This window comes from Buceros rhinoceros, unplaced genomic scaffold (genome assembly GCF_000710305.1).
Source record: "Buceros rhinoceros silvestris isolate BGI_N320 unplaced genomic scaffold, ASM71030v1 scaffold2972, whole genome shotgun sequence".
NCBI lineage: Eukaryota > Metazoa > Chordata > Aves > Bucerotiformes > Bucerotidae > Buceros > Buceros rhinoceros.
In genome coordinates this window covers 35,571-50,086 of record NW_010399312.1, presented here as the reverse complement: position 1 = coordinate 50,086, position 14,516 = coordinate 35,571, and the positions used below count along the sequence as shown (strand labels likewise).

Below are 14,516 nucleotides of genomic sequence, written 5' to 3'. Positions count from 1 at the left end.
AGATGATTTATGTAATAAATAATTACTCTTGAGAGATTACCTGGAAGCCCATACACTTCTTAAAATCCCTCTTCATATTGCTCCATTGGTCTCTTGATGCCGACCTTCAGTTAGAGAGGCACGGTGAAGCATCCGTTTAAATCAGCAAGAGAACTCACACTGATGCTGGTGGGTCTTTGCTTCAGAAATGGCCCATGCAACTTGACTAGCCTGGTAAAATTCACCTTACTGTACGGAGCCTGCGTATGGCGCAAAAGGCTGCCCTTGCGGACTAGTTAATGGTATCGCTGAAACAGTCAACTAAAATTTTTCATCTAAAACTGGTGGAGGGGCTTGGTCTCGAGATATGGATCATCTGGCTTTGACCCAGAAAGCCCTTAAGCATGTGCTTTAAAATTAATCAGGCACATACTCCTCCTGGCTTAACTCTCAGCTCTGTTACTGTGTCCTCATTGCACTGCAGTCCCCAGGGCCCATCGAGGTACCGTGGCGGATCTGTGGACCAGGCAGTAGCTGGTTGTGAGCCGCTCGACTTCTGAGCTGTTGGAATAGGCTACGGAAGGATGAGGGCTGGAGACCGGAGTTGTCAGGGTGCTAGTTGTTTCTCTGGAGGCCTGTTTCTGCAAGCCTCTGCTTCCTAGACCGTGGTGTTTGTTGTGTTTATTGCCATAGGTAATTGCAGCGAAGCGGATGGGCTCGGCTTACGCAGTCAGGTTGAGGCTTGCTTGGCTTTGTTGCACTGGACTCGTAGGCCACTATTCAGAGTAACTGGTATGCGACCGCTGCTTTCCCTTTGCACGGCTCTTTGTGTGCTTAAAGCTGAATCAGCGCTGCTGGATCAGGGTCCGAGCCCCAAGTAACCGTATGGTAAAATTTCCTGATAGCAAATAGATTTGTTAGCTTGACACGGCTCCAAACGAATCGTGCGTAGATCTACACGGGACTGGGGCATCACAGGGTCTTGCACAGTGTCCAACGACAGTATTTGTTAAACTGCTTAACTCATGCCCTTTAATTACTTGTGTATGTGTGTCTGCATGTACTGAAGAGCAAAATCGCTGAACAGAACTAGTTCGGTTCTAACTCAAACCAGGATACCCGTGTGTGCAAAAAGTATCTAATTTAAAAATGCAGTATCTAGCACTGCAGTCAGCTCTCTAATTACTGACACTTGGTTATTTTTTAAAAACTAAATCTGTGTATGCACAGTATACACATCCAAGCGCATTACAAAGCATGATGAATAATTTAAAGCAAATCGTAGCCCTTGACAGAAACTAATGGAGATGCATTCAGCAATGCATTATCCTGGCTGGGCTGCTGTGTCTCAGCTACTGGTATGAATTCATGCTCTCTGTAGCACGTGAGGGGTTGTCTGTTAGTATTGGTCTAAATCTAAGATATGAAAGGTTAGAAAAAGTCTGAATTTCCTTGACTCGATAGCAGCAAGCAGTGACTGCAACCCCCTCTTTTTGTTAACGCCAAGGAGTGGACTGGCAGAGCTGCTGGGGTAGCGCAGGCTGGAGGTTGGGTTATTCCCTATGGTGAGCTGCTTTTTGGTTCTGGCAGGGTTTTTTCCTTGGAGGTCTCGTAGACCACTGGCTATCAATGCTCAGTCCTGGCAATGTTTCAGCTGACACGACGACTGTGAAAAGGAGATGGGAGAGAGGAAAGCTGCTGCAGTGCCGTGTTTTAACTGTGACCCAAGATTAACGTGAAATCGAAGGAAGAGACATAGTTTTCTTAGTATGTTGCTGGTTGATAAATGTTTATCTCTGGAGCTAAGGCAAAGTTATTTAGGCTGCTGGTGATTTAAAGGGTTTGGTTGTTTGTTAAAGCTTTTAGATATGGCCTTGCCATCTTTTGCTGAAAATTTAAATTTCCTGAGAGTTACACATCTTACCTTTATTTTCTTTTTCTTGTCAAATCTTGGACAGTTCAAAACGAGCCCCCCAAACCCCACCCTGGATTATTAAGCCAAATGTGCTGTGAAAGCTTCTTGAACATCTTGCCGTGGCACGAGGAAATGAATGTGATCGTAGTCCAGTAGTTGGGGTTTGGGAGGGTATATCTCTCCGAACTGTCGAAAACCTGTAGTTATTCTTATAACACTAGAGTTTCTGATTTGCTCCCATTGACTTGAGCAATACGGTATCGGTTACTCGGATGCCTGTAGCCATGGGTTTGTGTTTCACGTAATGAAGTGGAACAGCGATGTAGATGCACAGTAGCCCAGTGTTGCTGGATGGATGTTTTCCAGGTAGATGGAGACTTGGACTGACCGGCTTAGAAGGCAATTCACTGTGGTCAGCCAGAAATCAGCTCTTGCTGGTGAGTCTGGAAGTGTGTGTGTGCGTGCTGAGTCAGTCTCTTTTGTATGTATAAATGATTGTACCACTGATTAGACTCAAAGACTTGGCAAATCCTATTTGTGTGGGAAGCTCAAGTGCAAAAACTTGCCTGATTATTTAAATCAATATAATCCCGCTTAAGGCCTTTTGGAAACCACATCTGAGTGAGCGATGTTTTAAGTTAACAGGGTGTCTTTCGTGTTCACAATAAAAGCTGGTTTCATTTGAAAAGGTTGTGCTGATCGTTACCTGCCACAAACTTTTGCCATATTAAACGCGGAAGGACTCAATTCCCCTGCGTGCACACGTCGCCTTTTGTGAAATTTGTACATAGAAGATGTAACGTCTTGCTTTATGATCAGCAAATCTTTGAACTTGCAAACAAGAAAGTGTGGGTAACTTCAAATATCTATTTGAAGTCTGAGGAATGCTTGTGTTGGTTTTGACCTTAGAATGCGAGGTTTGATCTCGATCTCAAACCTGCAGTATTCTAGCGGAAATGTAAATACAGTCTGAACTTTTTTTAGATATCTTCAAAAATATGCTCCATCTCTTAAAGACAAGGACTTTATTCTGGAGATCCTGGATATTCAAACCATGGAAAGAAGCATGTTTCTATTCATAAGGGCCCAGATTCAGCAGCTGAACTGTGATCAGCAAAGCTCACATGCATGTGCTTCTGTTCGGGAGACACTGATCTGTGGTGGTTTAAACTCAAATATAATGTTTTTGGTAATAGTGAAGCTGCATACAATAGAGAAGGATGAAGGGTGGAAGCTGACCAAGATGTTTTAGAGTTTTATATAAGCACGTAAATCTGAAAATTGTCTTGTTGTGTTTGGTTTTGAAAAGCACTTATTAACTATTTCGACATCTCGCTTTTATTCTTGAACATCTGCTTTAGATTGTTTGCCATAAATGTGTAAGAGTTAATCTTGTCCTCATTTTTGTTGTTGCTACCAGAAACCAAACTCTTTTTATTATTTTTTTTGTATAGGAATTTGGACTCTGAACTATTTTCAGAGTTGAGGAGAAAATAAGTTTGTATTTTACTTTACTTTTTTCCCTCCCTCGCGTTCCCCACAAGCTCACAGGTCAAGTTAATTAAATTATAGTTTCTAAATGCCAAAAGATGTTAAGCATGGCTTGTTAAACTGTGTAGTAAACTCTACTTTGCTTTATTTGGTCCAATACTTAGAGTTTTAAGGGAATTCAAATGATCAGCTCATGTGGGTTTGTTTCTCAGAGCAGCAGCTGCCCTGAACCAGGGTAAGCCATTTGCATCCTCTGTGGAGAGCTTAGTGTGTATTTTACTGTATGGAAATAATACATAGAAGTCAAAAAAATTAAAACCTTCCTGTAGGTTTAGTCCTTTGATTAACAAATGGTCTTAATACTTGTTCTTGGGGCTTCCTTTTGCTTGGATTGCAGCTCATTTGTGTTGTTTCCCAAGCAGCAGCAAGCAGCTGTGGGTGTGCTGTCAGTATAAACCCGCATCTTCAGCACTCTGCATTTGAGTGATTTCTTTCCCCGTGTTGTGTATTCAATTTCAGGGCATTCTGCTCATGGACATTCATGCAGTACTTATGTCAGAGCATAATTGTCCTTTCTACCATGGAAGTGTTTTGGTTTTTTTAAGGCAAAACTGTCTTGTTCCAAGCCTATAGCAGGAAATGCTCAGGCAGCCTCTCTGCTCAAAGCCTGTTGTTTGGGCTGCAGTTGCTTTTGCAGCAGTCTCCTCTTTCAGGATCTGTGGTGACACTTGCTTTTTCTTTCTTATTTGAAAACAAGTGTTTTAGCAAAAGGCTTCACAAAGGAGCCAGTGAACAAGATAAAACAGATGAGGCATGTCTTTATTTTATAATAGGACTTTTCCTGGGACTAAGTGAAATTACCATGTGATTGTATTGCTCTTTCGCTGCCAGCCTCTCTTTTCTCTGAGTGAGACGGTAGATTTTTCATGGCAGGAACCATTCCTTTTTCTTTGTGCTAAGGATGCCTTAGGTGTTTCTGGTTATTGTGCTTCAAGGGCCATAGTAGTTCTTGGGTATGCGGAGGGACTTTATGCAATGCCCTCACGATTCAGCCAGAGCTTACAAAGAGACTTTCTGATCCTGTTCTACCTGTCCCAAGTGCTGCTAAATTTCAGGTGCCATTGGAATTATACACGACTTTAAAAGCCGTCATGTGTCTGTGGTTCAGCCTCTTAAAACACAGATAGAGACTTGCACAGAAAGAAACTAAACCTCTCTCTGGAAGGACAAAAGAGTGTGCAGATTTAAAAACGCGGCTGCTTCTACCTGAGGGAATTTTTTTGTTTAGTTTGTCAAAATCACTGTGCGTTTTCAAAGGAGTGCTGTGAGCTGTGTGTTACGCTTGCAGTGTGTCTCTTCCGGACCCCAGAATAACTGGCTAATGTCTACTGGTGTGCTCTGCATCCAAATGAGGAAAAAAGGCTAGGGAGAAACTCCTTTCTACTCTGTGTTGTATGTAGTCATTTCTAAGTGTATCTGTCTGTGTATATATATATGTTGCTAATAGGTTTTAGTTCTCATTTAATATTTGGAGTAAATGTAGTCCACAAATAACGTGAAGATGTATCATGTACTGCTAATGTGTGATGACACTGTCTCAATTTTTTTACTTTAGACTTCAGTTTTTCTAAATTCTAACTTTTTGTCTTTTTGTCTTTCTAATAAATCACTCTGCTGTTCTCTCTTCCTGTTCTTCCTATTCTATTCATACTTTTCCTTTCATCTGCCTTTGTCCTTTTCTTCATATTTTATTCCTTTTTGTGTCCTCGTTGCTATAAAAACTTCCCTGCTTTCTTTTGCCAGTTATCAACCTTCATCAGTCCCTCCTTAAAATCTAGCTATTCAGGGAATCTCACTTTATTTCTTCTGTTTATCAGGCAGACATAAGCCTGCTGAATGTGGTCTTCTGCATCTTTGTCAATGCTTATCTGGGTCTAGGCTGTATGCTCAGTAAAACTGGGAATGTGTCTCTGACTTCTACGCACACACATATGCAGTTTTTCATTTTCTGCTGACTGAGGCCAGCCTTCTGTTCGGTTTTGTTGTTTTAAGGAGTCTTTAATTCATGCATCAGACTATGTTCCTTAAACAGGATTGTAGAGCTGTGGCTGTTTGGATGGGGGGAGCTGCTTTAGAGGCTCCCGGGAAAGAGCTGGTGGTAGAGTACGGTGATGTATCGTTCTTCATGGGCTTCTGTTCTACTAATAAAACAGCTAATATTTGAGGGTTCCACTGTTCCACAGGAAATCCTAAATAATTTTCTTGCTTAATGGAGGGATCTTATCAGCATAACACTCAGCTTTACTGCAACAAAATAGGAACACCAGTAGATTCATCTCTACCAAGACTCAAACTATTGTCACTGGTGGGTGAGTGATGTGCTGCTGTTGCTGTGCTCTGACCTCTGGTGGTGTCTGTCCCTCTCTTAATCTTATCTATCATGATAACACAAAATGGCATTTGTTAACTTGATTTTTACTTCACATCCCTTGAAAAATTAGGGGCTTAACTGGGTATTTAAAACAATATTCTATTAAAGCTTTTAATGCTGTAATTAAACTGGCCACTGCGGAGCTTGTGCTTTGTCAATAGCCAAATCAAGATGATCGAGGCTCCAGGAGTCTGGTGGTAGGGATGCAGCGAAAGTTTGCTTAATTCTGCTTAAAGCTGAGTTACTAACATAGCACGTTGAGAACTGATGTTCAGAACAAACTGAGCAGAACACTGACTTCAAGTCACCTTCAGTGAGATGCTGTCTCTGAAATATGGGGAGAACCTGCTGTTGCACCCTGAGAACGGCCATGTCAAGCCCTGTGAGAACCACAGTGGGGAAAAAGAATGTGAGAGCTGATAGCAGGGTTTGCAAATGCATGCCGAGGCTGTCTGAATACCACACAGCAGGCAGTTTGTGACATGGCTCTTCACTCTAGCTGAAAGTGGCCAAACAGATACTACGTGCAGGGAAGGGGTCCTGGGCACCAGAGCAAAAGGTGCAGAAGCAGCTGAACTTTGGCGTGCAGCACGGTGGATTGCCCAGGAGTGAGCAAGCACTTAGGAGCCCAGATGGAGTGAGGAGCAAGCTTGAGAAACAAGTGGTGAAAACCAGGAGGGTGGCCTGTGGGCTGATTAGTTACATGAAGATGCTGTTGTGTTTTAATTCTTTGCTCTCTCTCCAAAAATGATGCTGTGCTCTGTACCGGGCTGTCCTTTGAACAGCGCTGGAGATTTTGAGGAAAGCTTGGCAGTTCCTGCCAGAACTCTGGAGTCTCCGCTGAAAACAAGCGAGTGACTCGTTGCAGCAAACATCCAGACTATCCCCCGAATCCTAACTGGTCTCCGGCAGTCACCGCTGGAGAGGACAGCACCAAAAGGGAGCTGCAGTCCATTGATGTGAAGAAAGGGCACCAGGCTTTTCTGTGAAGAGAGTAGTTGCTAAATCCTGGTGCTGGCGCTGACCCAGAAGAGCTGTGTTTCGGCGTGTTAGACGGACACGGGCTTTCTTCTGAGAGATTAGGGCAGTGGGGCTTTTTGGCAGGAGCTTAAAGATAAGTCTGGTCAGGTAATTACTTATGTCAGAAAGCTGTAAAGGAAAATTCTGGAGGCGAGTAGAACTGATGGTGTGATTTAGCCCATGTCAGGGTGTGGTTCATTTCCTCGGTACCTGTCTGTAACAAATCACCGAGCGGTGACTGACCGTCTTTGTTAAGAGCTTCTGCAGTGCTGGTGACCTCTTGCTTTTTCTGTCATTCCTAAAGAAAACACATTTTTAAATCTACTTTGGCATTCAAAACCAAAATTAAATTACTGTGGAGAAAAAAAAATCTAAATGTAGCCAGATTGTTGCTAGGCACCTGAAATTGTCGGCCCCAGAGAGAAGGGGAGGGGTTAACGATCTGTTGTCCCTTGTCCTGCCATGAGTATTCAGATTCTGGTTTTTAGATCAACAGGAAAACTGAAGTGAGTTTGTTGGTTTCTGTCAGATCATTTGCTCTTTTGGTTTCACTGCTGGGATATCCCCATAGCACTTTTCATAACTGAGTAGAGAAATCAGATTTATTGATGGTTTTCTAGAACAGAAGAAAGAGCAGTTGGTTTCAGTCTTTGGAAAAGCCTCACTGGCACAGGAATTTTAGGCTAAGGAATAGAATTATGCATTTTAGTTTGACATTCTACTTGTTTATTTAAAAAAGCTGTGGAAGTCAGGGAGGATAAAGGTTAAAATAATATTAACTGAGCCCTCTAAATCTATCAGTTTCATTCTCCTTTTCCTGAGTATTACTGTAGTCAAAGTAAGTAGTTAATCAGAATCAGAAAGCCGTATTAGCATTGCTGACATGGCTTTGTCAGTAGTGAATCGGGAGGGTTGTAACTGGAGGAAAACAAAACAAAAAACCAAAACCAACCCAGCTTTTGGCTCAGACCACATTGCCCAAGATATGTGCATTAATATTGTTCTGTAAGAAATCCTACTAACGTGAAATCTTTCAAAAACCTGAATCCTTTTGTGAGCTTAATTGTAAAATAGTTTCCTAACACTGCTCGTACTGAAAAATGCAGAGAATTTGTAGTTTAGTTTTAACGTTCACTTGAAAGCATTCAGATAATTACACTCTCAGATGACGGTGTATCAAAAAGGTGCTTTGTTAACCCTTTGCTCGTGCCATATACAATGGGAGCGATGCTCAGGATGTGTTTTAGCAGCATCTCGTGCTAGCATCCCACAGTGCTCGGTTTCTTTTTGACTCGCTGTGTGCTCCTTAGACCAGGCTGGGAAAAGAGTTAAATAAAAATAATGTCACTGCAAACTGACTTAATGGGATGTAGAACATAAGTATAACTTACTTCTGTTACCTGACTTGTGCTGTGTTCTGGTGGTGTGGTGACAGCAGACCTGAGTAAGTTCTGAAGCTGAGAGAAATTTAAAAATCAGAAACGTTGGCTACATCATCTAGTCCAGCCGCTTCTAGTACAGAAACATGCTTTGTCTGGACAAGTTTTACTGACCCCAGTCTCTGGCTTCTGTCTCTTGCCTGGGGATGTTTTCGTGGCATAGCTGTTTCTCCTCTTTCCCCTACTAGTGCATTTTTGATGTCAGTCTCGTTTCTCCGCCTCCTTGGCACTTGAGAGATCGCTGAGCAGACTGTCGGCTGTTATTTCTTTGTGCTGCCGGGGGAAGGAGGTGAAGGAAGGCAATGTCGATTTGGAGACAGGGAAGGGGAGAGACGGCAGGACAGGAAGAAGTGTGAACGCTGCACCTTGAGCTGGTATTTCTGGACTCTGTGTGCTAAAATAACCTCTTTCTGCTAGCAGGCAAATACTGATACACCTGGCATTTGCCAAGAGTTCCTCCCCGAACCCCTGTGTGAAGGGTACACAGATACACTGTAATTTTGATGCTATGGTAGCTGAGACTTTTCCTAAAAGGACACTGAGTTTTGTTTAAAATAAGCTCCTTAATCCATGGCTTTTTTTTTTCTTAATGCCACGTTATATCAGTCAGAAACAAAAATTGGGTACTGCTGTTGTTTCTTACTATTCAAACTGAGAAGTGTCTCAAACACTGTGTCTAGGATAGGGAAAAGTAAATCAGCCAGTCTGTTTTATTTGTAACACAAAGACATCATTTAAGCCCCCCTCCCAATTTAATCCTGTACTTGTCTCCTCAAAAACCATACAAGACATGAATGGAAAGTCAGCTGCTCACAAATCCATTGCTGTGCAGTCCTTTACATAAACAGAGTCATAAGGATAAGCAAATGCCTTCCTTCTAATTAGCAGTGTGTTTTGTGGTTCCATACATTCCAAAACGTAATAGACAGCTAGTGTGCCTAAAATAATCCCCGGGAGAAAGCCTGTGTGCCCTGAAGATAGGGGTGGGAGGGAGAGGAGGCAGGGAAGTCTGTTGTCTGTGTTCTTGGAAGCCTTTTCTATCTCTGTTTGGATGCTGTCAGCTTCTTTTACACAAACATTACGGCATCCAAGGGGAATTAGAAATACTTACCCATGACCACAACATCAGATCTTAGGTTTGTCAGGGGAAAGCAATGCAAAAGCAGAACCTTGGACCTGCTGCTTTTGTTTTGGTTTTAGCATGCCGATAAATGCCTCCTGATGCTGGAAAGAAGTCGGGCTGGCTGTCCAGGTAGAATACAGGGTATTTAAAAATCTTACCTCATAGATATGAAACGGTCTGCAGGTCTGTGAAAGCACTGTGTAAGTTCTAAATAACAGTTATTGTGATGTCTGAAGTTAAACAACAGCTTCCCTTTCACACTAGTCTTCTATGAAACGGCTAGGGACTACGCAGGACACAAAGATCTTTCAACTGAGGTAATATTGGTCAGATTGAGCCTTTTAACCTCAAGATTTTTTTGTAAGCATACCTTATCACAAAGTCAGTGAAAAGGGAAAAGGCAAAACTTTTCACTGATGAGTTTCCATGGGTTTCTGTACCATACCCAGTGTTGTGACTGCAGTGTGGTCTGTGCGGGGCTGAACAAGTTGGCAGCCCGTGAGCTCAGGAGCCTGGGTGGGTGGTCACGCCGCTGTGCTTGCAGTGGAGTCAGCAGTGGAGGTGCAGACCACAGAGCTGATGTGGTTGCTGGGCTTGACCAGGCTTCAGCCTCTTTTGGGTGGGAATGTATCTTGTAACTCTTAGGCTTCTATCCAACCCTTTTCCAAATCCAGGCAGACTGAAATCCAGTTTATAGGAAAAAGCCTTTACCTAAAGGCCAGACAGCTATAGGGCTGGAACAACAGCCGGTCGTGGGGTTATTGTTTTAGTTTTTCCCCGTTGCTAAGTGGAATGTAATCCATGTAGCCCATCAGCTAAAGTTGTGATTTTAGGAAATGAAAACAAATGAGCTGTCATACAGCTGCACAATCTCCTTGAGGTGCAGATCTGCTGGCTGGACACAAACTATGCAAAAGTATGTACTGGTTCCTAACGTTTGTGCCTTTGCCTAGTATATAGATGAGAAAGATGTAGGAGAGAGCCAGTGCTTTAAAACTGATCTTGGTGAACCAGAAATGAGCTGTCAGTATTTAATGGTGAAGATAATTAACTTGAAATTACTTACCTAGGGAATATGCCTGGACCTTTATGATCTGAAATCTATAAGTCTCCATTGGACACCTTTCAAATGAAGGTGCTTTGGCTGAACTGTGAGTCCTTGGGCTTTGTACAGGAACACAAAATATCCTGGCCTGTGCTGGACACAAACTCAAGGATAGATTGTCTCTATATGGTGCTGCTCTTCCAATGTTCTGCTTCTGTTTTCTGGACCACTACAGTGGCATGGCTTGGTGGCTTCCCATGGCACATACACCAGTGTCCACCATACATCTGGCATGCTGACCAGTCAGCCTCCCCTAGGCGTAGCTCCCTTGCAGTTGCCAGTTGACCATCTGAGGGTAAATAGCTATCGCGATCCCTTCTGACCTCTGGCACCTTGGGAACCCCGCAAAGAGAAGGCAGCAAACAAAGCATTTTCATCCTATCCTCCCAGGAGTCCCCAGACGGAGGTGGACATCTATAGCAGCATAAATGGTGGTGAGGAAAGAGGTTTGCGATGAGCCTGGCCCATTTGTCAGGAACCTTCCCCTGTCTCTTGGCCAACTTTGGCAGAAGTCACTTTTCTTAATGTGTTAGGAATGCACCACTGGCAACTCCAGTAACAGCAAGCAGCTGTTCTGGTGATGCCCTCCAGAGATGTGGCTCCTGCAATTCGAGCTGCTCCTTTTTTCCACACACAAGTAATTTCCCAAAATATTTATCATGGTTTTGATCTTTGCCTGAAACTGAAATTTCTTTCCTATGGCTGGAATGACATTGCTCAGGATTTGGAAAGACTGAGACTTTTCACTCACCAGATGAGGGTGTACTCGCGTAATATGTTGATATGTCTTTCCCTTCAGCTTGATTAGAGACACAAATATTGATAAAACTTTAAATCTGAAAGTCTTATTTAAATGTTAATTTCCTGAAATGGGTCTAACTGCCCACTTCAGTGTGGTTACGAATAGTTTGTAAACTGACAACTTCTAGCAATATAAAAAGACCCTGCAGCTGTATCTTAAAATACCACGAAGCAGCATTAGAGCTGAATTTTTAACCTTTCTTTTCCAACTTCTTTTTTTTGAATGTGTGGTCACCTGCTTTTCATGTTTGCAGCAATAGTGTGTGGCCCAGAAATAACAGTATGCTAACTACGAAAGCTGGAGTGACTCATGGCTGACCTGAACTTTCTTCACCACGTTTCGCTTCCAGGAGACTGTCACTGACTGTTAGCAGCAGCCCCATCAGGCTCCTGGGCAGTGCAAAAAAAGGAGAGAACTATCTGTTCTCATCACACACACAAAGCAGTTTCAGTGGAAAACTTGAGCTGCTGATATTTCCATAGAGAGCAGCCTAGATCCACGATAGTACTTCTCAAGAACTTATGTCTTCAATTTTCTTAGCTATTTTCTGCAACTCTCTAAACAAAAATATCCATGCTCCAAATCCAGAAAGGTCACTGTCCTCAACCACAAATTTAATTAACAGCTTTCCTCTTCTACTGGCTTTTTTCTTCCCTTAGTTAATTTTAACCCAGTGCCCCATGTGAAGAGCTTTTAGTTTCTACTCAAGGGAGTAGACTACATGAGTGACTCCAGGGAAGTGAAGCTCAGTAAGTGATCACCAGTGGGAGTGGGGGTTATACACAGCATTACACCGTGGAAAGCTTCCGACCTCTGGTTGGAGACAAAATGTCTACAAAAACAATACTACTACTTTCTTAAATTCCTGAGTTCTGCGGATGTGAAGCTCGGTTTCTGCAGGGGAAGCCAGGCTGTTTTGGGGGAGCTCATAGCGCTCTTTTTGCTGCTGCTGCTAATTTTTGTGAGCACCGTAGAATACAGTAGAAAATTGAAACTGTGTGAAAGATCAACAAATCAGTGTAGAATGTCACGCAGCAACATCTGTTAACTTTGGCTCTATCTCACATCCTCCTGACCCCTCCTCCCCAGCCACAAGTCTCCTGTTTTGTGAGAGCTCAGGGTGATAGGGACTTGGAGGGGGGGAAATGTCTCGCTGATTCTCAGTGGTCTTAAGGGCTTGCAAAAGTACCATCTGGAATGGAAGTTTTATGTTTGTGTGTTTCTATATTTTTGGTTATGAAACAAATGGGAATTTGCTGAATGAATTAATTGTATTGCACTGTAAAAGTCTATCTTGAGAGCTGTTATATGAGGCAGCTTACAAAGCCTGCAGAGGGGAATGGAAGTGGCTTCCCTTTCTAATTAGGGCTTTCAGGAAATCATTGATTACAGAATCAATTAGGGTTTCGCAGACATTTGTTTGATATTACTTCTGATAAAGAAATTTTTCCCCCAATAATGATATTACTGGTGACGCTGTAAGCAGCTGCGCTCTCTAATGGAAAGCCTGCCTTCAATAAAACTTCTCCCTTTCCTCCTACCTTCTCCAAACAGTTCTAGCTAATGAAACATTACTTCCAAATCGTAGATCCCAGTCAAAAACTTAAATCATGAAGAAATGAGTGATGTAGCAGACAGTACGTTCTTAGCGAGATAGTCTTTGTCTGGACCAGGTTAATGGTATAAGCTTGTTCCTGCATTGCATGTAAAAAATGTCGAAACAAAACTGTGACTTGGTATGTAGAAATTCTTTAATTTTTTTTTTTTTTACCAGGGTCAGCATATTTCACTAGCTCCCGTGCAGATGCTAGAGGAAGCTTTGTACGAGTATCAGCCTCTACAAGTGGAGACATATGGACCACAAGTTCCAGAGCTTGAAATGCTGGGAAGGCTGGGGTAAGTAACAGCAAGTTTTAATTCCCATTTCATGGCATTATAGCTGGGACTGTTACCATCTTCGCTTTGCCAGCACACAGGGGCTTTTTTTTTTTTTCTTTCTTTCTTTTTTAGGGATCTTAAAGAAATATTAGACTTCCTGCTCAACCAACATTTTGTTTGGGTGGATAAGCTGAAATTTTTGGTTCTCTAGCCTGTATAGATCTATTGAGAGCTGGACTGGATTGCATTAGTGTTTTTAAGGTTGTCCTTGGCAGTCGTAGTGAAGTAGCTGTTCATTTTCAGTTGCACGGTATTAAAAAATAAATAAATAAAAATCTGGGGCTTGATTTACCCAGCTGTAAGCCAGTGAAAATATTAAAGCTGGGCTGTTTGCCACGGAAAAGGGTAGATTTACTTGTCGACTGCTGTCTACAGTCAAACTGCATTTGCGAGAAATGAAGCACAGAGCTTAACTTTGTCAAAAAGTAGAATGCAGAGCTGGTCCAGCAGCTTGGTGGCATCATGGTGTGCAGCCGTGTTTGGAGGGGAGTTTGGGAGCCTGCTGTGCCCGGGTAACGGAGGCTGGGAAGTGCAGAAGCGACACGACTTCTCTCCAGAGAAGTGTTTGTAGCTGAAATGCCACCTGAAAATGCGTAGCTACTGGGATAGTGAGGTTCGCCCAGCTTGTCGTGGCCTAACTTTTCAAGGTCAACAGCACTTAGAGTGGCTGGGAAACCACGTGGCAGAATAAATGTGCAGACTGGCAAGGCAATTACGGGTTTAAAAACCAGCAGTTTATGTTTGACTCTGCAATATGGGAAAACTGAAGCCACAAAGTACTGAACAAAGTTGAGACACTTTAGTATGCAGTTTCAGAGACCACTGCAATACAAACAGGAATCCCAACTAGTTTACTGGCACAGGAGAAATCATATTGCATCCAGAAAATGGTAGAGGTAGATAGACTTTTTAAAGGAAATAAGCAGCCTAGTGGTGCTTCAGAAAATTCAGGACTGACTGGAAGTGAGGTTGTCTCCCTTTTAATTGTTTCTATGTTCTCCTGATGCCTAATAATTTTTATTATCTGATATCAAGCTTGTGAGACCAAATATTAATTAGTTTAAACTTGGGCAGAGTCAGACTCAGCCTTCAGCAGCTGTTTGGATGGAGCACAGCTGTAAGGGACCTTCAGCTTGAGGGAGCTTTGAGGTCCTCTCAGCCCTAAGCTTCATTAAATATGGAAATGCCTGGGGGGAAGAAAGAGGACTTGTGCAGGGAGGATCCCTAGTCCCTGTCCCTTCATCTGCTCCCCCGTAAGGTGAGAGCTGGTGTC

The 14,516-nt window shown here is 42.8% G+C and overlaps 1 protein-coding gene across 1 annotated transcript in view; it reads left to right on the top strand.

The window, feature by feature from the left end:
* Positions 1–14,516, top strand: part of MNAT1 (MNAT CDK-activating kinase assembly factor 1) — a gene marked incomplete at its 3' end in the record, with an annotated part of 57,981 nt that overhangs the window by 39,363 nt on the left and 4,102 nt on the right. Inside the window, 1 exon segment of the mRNA XM_010131401.1 lies at positions 13,080–13,205. Coding sequence (XP_010129703.1) covers positions 13,080–13,205 — 126 coding nt within the window.